Source organism: Zosterops lateralis, assembly GCF_965231275.1.
Source record: "Zosterops lateralis genome assembly, chromosome: 24".
In the NCBI taxonomy this organism is placed as follows: Eukaryota; Metazoa; Chordata; class Aves; order Passeriformes; family Zosteropidae; genus Zosterops; species Zosterops lateralis.
The window spans coordinates 4,245,703-4,252,600 of NC_139784.1; the positions used below are offsets into that span (position 1 = coordinate 4,245,703).

Consider the following 6,898-nt stretch of genomic DNA (forward strand, 5'->3'; position numbering starts at 1 on the left):
TATGGATGTGCAGAGCTCTTAAGTCAGCGGCTTCCCTTGGCTTTAGACTCTTTAAAAAAGCAAATAAATAGATTTATGAATTTTTGCAATTATACTTGCAGGTGACTTGGTGGATGACAGAGGATTCACTTGTGTTACTTCATGAGGGAGCAGCGGGTGGAGCTGGAACGGACACTGGGAAAGCCAAAACATAGCCCTGAGCAGGGACCGGGATCACACCAGGTGCTGGGAATGGAAGCGGAAGGTCCCATATGAGCTGTAGTGTTGCCGGTGGGATGTGACAAAAGATGTGAAATCAAGGAGAGGAAAATGATGATGCTGGAATTTGGCTTTGGCTCTCAGGGGTGTCGAAAGGCACCGGCAACGCCTCTTGGCCGGGCTATAAAGGGCCCCAAGGCAGGGGAGCGAACACTCGCTGTTGCTGCTGTTGCTGCGCTGCCCGAGCCGCCTCTCTCTCCACCTCCAGCCTCCAGCATGAGCACCAGTGTCAGGCAATACTCCTCCTCCACCTCCCTCAAGGGATTCGGGAGCCTGGGGGGAGGCTCCAGCAGGATCTCCTCCGTGCGGATCGGGGGAGGAGGGTACAGGGCCCCCAGCGTGCACGGCGGCTCCGGCAGCTACTCCGTCTCTTCTTCGCGCGTGGTCTCGGGGCTCGGCAGTGGCTTTGGGGGCAGCTACTGCAGCAGCGCAGGCGGGGGCTTTGGGGGCAGCTATGGGGCCGGCTTTGGGGCCGGCTTTGGGGCCGGCTTTGGAGGAGGCTTTGGAGGCGGTGACGGCATCCTGCCGGCGGGGGAGAAGGAGACCATGCAGAACCTCAACGACCGCCTGGCCAACTACCTGGACAAGGTGCGAGCCCTGGAGGAGGCCAACACCGACCTGGAGGTGAAGATCAGGGAGTGGTACAAGAAGCAGGCACCTGGTCCTGACCGTGACTACAGCCCCTACTACAGGACCATCGAGGAGCTCAGGAACAAGGTAGGATGCTGAGATTAACACAGCGGGATGTCGTGTGTCAGAGTGGAAGCAGAAACAATGACTGTTACCTCTGTAATTAGTCAGCACTAATTATGTAATAAAAAAAAATGTCCCACTGGCATGTGTGGAGTGCCCGGCTGGAAATTAGAGATGTCTCAATGTCAGCTTTTGGTTACATCCTCGAGAGTGGGACAAATGGCAGTTTTCACTGGCAGGAAAAGATCTAAGAGGACGTAACACAAAAATGAAGAAAACAGACAAGTCTGCACTGATCATGTATGATCTTGGGAGTTTAAAATTAAGGTGCAGGGAAATTTGCAGCTGTGGGCAAACTGTGAAACACTGATGTCATATTTGGAAACATTCAGGCAAAGAATTTGCAAACTTGTTTCAGCTTCTCCTGTCGAGGAGATTTAGATGATAAAGAGAAAAACATGGAACTGACCAATAACGAGCTTTTTGCCTCTTTTGGCAATTGCTGCTCCAGGGCTGGAATTGGTGCAGCCCAGCAGCTCGGGGGGATTCCTTTCCATTTGATTTGAGTCCCAGCATACCATTTTGGAGGAAATACTGGAATTTACATTCTCAGTTACTTCCCATGCATGAATTGCCCCCAGCAATTCTGGAAGCTGTGGACAGCTGGAGCTGCAGGAGTGCTGGCAAAGGATGCAGGGAGCTCGGTTTTCCCCCCTCTCCTCAACAGAGTTCTCTTGAACTCTGCCTTGAATCTCCTCCCAGTGTGGGTTATTTGCTCCTGCTTTGGTAATATGAAAATCAGAATCTGTAGGCACCTGCTCTCTGCCTTTTGCTCCATTTCCGCTGCCAACAAATTAAATCCATCCTGGAGCAAGGTGTGCCAAGCACAGACACCCCACTGGTCCCTTTGACCTTTCCACAAACAGCACCTGCCCTGAAGGATAGGAACAAAGGCCACCATCAGATTTCAAACATCTTATGTGGCCTCACTGCTTTTTGAAACACAGACAGATTTTTGGAAAGGGAGGTCATAGAGTAACCAGCCCTTCCTACAGTCAGTCTCAGCTGCATCTCACTTGTCCTGATTCCAGACACACTTCTGCTAAGGAAATGCTAAACTTCCCCAAAAGTGTTGCTCCTGTCCCAACACTCAGCCAGGAGGAATTCCTGACACTCCTAATATTTCACTGTCCAGGTGTTGGTGGCCACAGTCGACAATTCCAACCTCCTGCTGCAGATTGACAATGCCAGGCTGACAGCAGATGACTTCAGGACCAAGTAAGACACATTTCCTGGAAAAAAAATGGAGTTAAAGTGTGCAGGGAAGTTTGATGAAATGCAGAGAAAATCCCATCCAAAGCCCAGAAAGGCAATGTGGAAGCAAAGCCTTCAAAATGGGGGTGCAATTTCCAAAGTAGATGGTTATCTCAATCTTACAGGCACCCAGGGATTGTGTTGCTTCCATCCAAACCCACTATTTTATTCCTGTTGCTTGTTTATCTCTGGCACAGCCTCTCCCTGGCAGAGACCTTGCCCTGTGCTCTTAGCTGTGTGTGTGCAGCTCCACAGAGCCCAGGACCAATACCAAGGCCTGGTGGTGTCAGGAGCAGGGTGATGTTATGGGCTCAGGTGGACATGTTTAATCAATTTTCCCCACTTTCCTCAGCATTTCCCCTAGGAAAGTTATCAGTGGGGCCATGTAGTGCTGCCACAACGCCAACAGCAGTGTGGAGCAGCAAACAGCAAACCCAGGTGCTGTGTGCCCAGCTGGCAGGAGCTTGTGCAGTTTTGCTGACTCTGTGTGTGTGTCCCCAGGTTTGAGTCTGAGCAGGCTCTGCGCATGAGCGTGGAGGCCGATATCAACGGCCTGCGCCGAGTGCTGGATGAGCTGACCCTGTCCAGAGCCGACCTGGAGATGCAGATTGAGAACCTGAAGGAGGAGCTGGCTTATCTGAAGAAGAACCATGAGGAGGTGAGCACAGAGCTGGGCTCTAAAAAGGCCACCCTGGGCCTTGAAATTTGAGCTCTGGTCCAGCCTTAGGGCTACACTGAGTTCTGAACTGCTGGGGAGGAGGTGGGAAGTGCTGGTGAGGCAGCAGAGGGGATACACTCTGGACAGCAGCACATCCTCCCTGGAGCCTGTGGAACTCCCATTCAGCACTTGCCACATCAGTAATACCCACTGTGGCTGTTAGAGGTTTATTAACAACCTTCACAGCTTCTGGCTGGAAAGGTCTGTTCCCTGGGGAATGAACCAGCTACAGGCCCTGCTTTATTCTCTGGAGAATTAATTCCAGTGGGGATTTCTCAAGAATATGAATATTATTTTATTTATGGTCATGGAGCAGATACCTCAATTTGCCCCCTTTTGATCAGGCCCCAAATGCTGGCTTTCCTGAAGAACTCTGTCTCAAGAGGAGCATTTTATATGCCAGTTCTTGGATTGCCTGAAGATGTGTTTCTCTTTTGTGTGTCAGGAAATGAATGCCCTGCGCGGGCAGGTGGGTGGAGAGATCAGCGTGGAGATGGACGCTGCTCCTGGCATTGACCTCACCAAGATCCTGGCGGAGATGCGGGAGCAGTACGAGAGCCTGGCAGAGAAGAACCGCAGGGACGCCGAGCAGTGGTTCTTCACCAAGGTGAGGAGCTGGCAGCGAGCAGCAGGCACGGGGCCGGGGCTGTGGCCGCTGCCGGGGCTCTGAGGGCACGGCTTTGCCTCTGTGCAGACGGAAGAGCTGAACCGGGAGGTGGCCATCAACACGGAGCAGCTGCAGAGCGGCAAGACGGAGATCACAGAGCTGCGGCGCACGATCCAGAGCCTGGAGATCGACCTGCAGTCGCAGCTGAGCACGGTACGAGGGCTGGGCTGCGGGCGGGGCGGGGGATGCAGGGCTGTGCCCACCCCAGGCACCCCCCTGAGCCCAGCCTCGTGCCCATCCCACAGAAAGCAGCACTGGAGGGCACCCTGGCCGACACCGAGGCGCGCTACGGCACCCAGCTGGGCCAGCTGCAGATGCTGATCACTGGTGTGGAGGAGCAGCTGGCCGAGCTGCGCTGCGACATGGAGCGCCAGAACCACGAGTACAGGGTCCTGCTGGACGTCAAGTGCCGCCTGGAGCAGGAGATCGCCACGTACCGCCGGCTCCTGGAGGGCGAGGATGCCCAGTGAGTGAGGGGTTTGCTGGGATGGTGGATGGCAGGAGATGGGTCATAGTAAAGGAAACAGAATATGAACCATCTGCATCCCCTGGAGAGTTCTCTCAGCCTATTCCCTGACCATTCCATGCAACAGGGTCTCCCTTTTCAGTCCCACCAGTCTACAAGAGCCCAGTGGCTGTAACAGCCCTGCAACATCCCTGGGTTCCACCTGCCATCCTGTGTGATCCTGGGCAGGGAGCAGGTGCTGCTTGTTGCACTGGTGTCTGAACCCCTGTGTCACACACCTGTCCTTACCGGTTTCTTCCTTCAGTTGGGACACTGGCAGTTTCCAAAAGCATTTTAATCATATATTGGTTCAAGAAATAAAGACAGGGTTTAAATAATAATTACTCACTTTTTTCCTGTTTCTCACTACTTTTTCTTTGTTCTCCTCCCATAGCATGTCTTCCCACTACGCCTCTGTGAAAGAAGGTAAGAACAGGTCCTGGCTGAAGCTCTGATCATACACAGCTTTCATACCCTCACCCACCTTCTAAGCATAGACTCCTTTTACTTTTCTACTAAAGTTACTATTTTATTATATTTCCAAAATTCAAACTGATATACAAAATTTTATGAGATAACATTTATTCTGTAACAAATATTTCAATATATCAAAACGTGTTAGAAAGTATCTGAACAGGCTGAATCTGTACAATTTAGCAGTAGGAATGTGGTGCTAGATTGGGTTTCTGACATGATGATTGTAGTAACAAATCTCTAAGGCAAAGATCTTTAAGACACTTCCTCCTTGCTGCCCTGGAAATAACGGTTCCTTCTTTCCCCATTGCAGGACCAGTCACCACCCGCCAGATCCGCACCATCTTCGAGGAAGTCCAGGATGGGAAGGTGATCTCCTCCCGGGAGCAGATCACCCAGGCTGCCCACTGAGGCACTGCCTGTTTCGCTGCAAACCTCACCCAGCACAGCAAAGGAGATCCCAGCTGATATATTCTTGCCATATGGATCATCAAAAGCACCTTCTTCCACTATCACACCCCTCCTTATCCTCTGTCACTTTTCTCTCAGCTCCATGCCACACACAGGAATCAAATAAAGCTTCTCTTTGCAATCTGGCAAAACAAGGTCTGGTCTCGATATTCTTGGGTTGTCCCACCCCTGCAGCTGTGGGACAAAGCTCTTCCCTGGAAGGAGCAACATTCTCCATGCTTGGTACCCTGATGGTGGGGCCTTCACACCCACACCTCTGTAACTCCTGAGACCTGGTGGCCTCAGGGGAGAGGGTGTGGAGGGGAGTCTAGAAAGGAGCTGATGCCACAGGTGGTGGGAGGTGCAGCCTGTGAGAATCCCTGTGTTTCACAGATTGGACAAAGCTCTGCTCCCCCACTGCAATGCGCAGCAGCAGCAGTGCTGAAGCTTTAACCCAGCAAGGCCAAGCAAGTGAACAAAGCCCAAGTGATGCAGACAGGACCCTGCAAATGCCCCAGCTCTACCCCAGGAGCTGTTCCCCATTCTGGATCCCAAGCTTTGGGGTGAAATAGCCTGAAGCTGCAGGCCGGGATCCATCAGCTGCTGTCCCTCCAGACAGGCAAACTTAGCTCAGTTTGGTTCATGCTTCCAAAGGCGCCACTGAAGGGTGAGGAAAACAGTTATGGGAAGAGGAGGGTATGGTCTGTGCAAGCAAAAGGATTAAAATTCTTCTGGGAGTTCTTGTGGCACTCCCCGGCTGCCAGTGGCTGCTCCTGACACAGCAGTTCCCACTGCTGTCAGCTGGCCCAGCGTTCCTGGAAAGCCAGTTCAGACACATTCTTGGCTGCATTCTGACACATTTATTGCTCTGTAAATCCAACTTCTAACTCAATGAAATGAATCAGAGCAAGGAGACTAAGTGAGAGTGAGAGCAGAGCTGGCCACACAACTTTATGACCCTTTCCAGAAATCTGTCTGGAATTTAGGAGGAGATAAGAGAGAATTCTTTATTTTTCCCTAGACGCTGGAATGATGCCTGCAGTGCATCATCTGCCCTGCAGCCAGGTTGACAGGGCTCCCAGGTTTTGAGGCCCCCCCTGCCCCGGCCCTGCAGCTCTGCCCAGTGCCATGGGCTGTGTCCTCTCTGCCCCCTCAGAGCAGACCCCTGTGACCCTCGTGGGGCACTGGCTGCCGCGAGCAGCCCCAGCATCCACTGAGCAGAGGAGACACGGTTCTCATTTAAAGTTTAATGCTAATGATGAGTGAGCTTATCAGTAGGGTCGGGAGAAATGCTGCTGCACATCCTCATGGAGCATCACGGATGATCCACGGGCCAGTAGCAGCACAATTCCTGACCCTCCCAACTCAAGGCACTTCCAGCCCCAGCACTTCCACAGTCCTGCAGACTGTGCTCCCTCCACTCCCACAGCCTTGAGAAGGGAGCCCAGAGCAACTCGGGGACTCTCCCTGGGGGAATTCATGTCCCAGGGCTGGAGAAAGACAGGGTTGAATGACTCAAGATCAGATGCCTGAGAAAGATTGGGACAGACACAGCTTGCATGGCCACACCCCATTCCAGGTCACCTCTTAGGGACCCTATTGTCCCCATGGGTGGTGCAGGGACCACCAACACCTCTTGCAGTTCCTCCGAGGCCCCTGCCATGCCTGTGCCCCTCTGGCTGTTGCCCTTGTAACACCCTGTGCAGGGATGCTGAGGTGCTTCGCTGGAATTCACCCTTGCTTTATATTTTCCTTCTGTAAAAGTCTGGGCACACCTGTGTTCCTATAGAAACAACAAATAACACTTTGCTAATGAAAT

General features: G+C 52.5%; 1 protein-coding gene across 1 annotated transcript; it reads left to right on the plus strand.

Moving 5' to 3' along the window:
- Positions 1 to 428: 428 nt before the first annotated feature.
- LOC310918592 (keratin, type I cytoskeletal 14-like) lies at positions 429 to 5,040 on the plus strand (the record flags this gene model as incomplete). The annotated part of the gene is made up of 8 exons (XM_083877495.1): positions 429 to 975; positions 2,147 to 2,229; positions 2,767 to 2,923; positions 3,429 to 3,590; positions 3,678 to 3,803; positions 3,896 to 4,116; positions 4,550 to 4,581; positions 4,943 to 5,040. Exons 1-8 carry the CDS (start codon positions 475 to 477, stop codon positions 5,038 to 5,040), a joined length of 1,380 nt encoding a protein of 459 aa, XP_083733621.1. The 5' UTR covers positions 429 to 474.
- Positions 5,041 to 6,898: the final 1,858 nt, after the last annotated feature.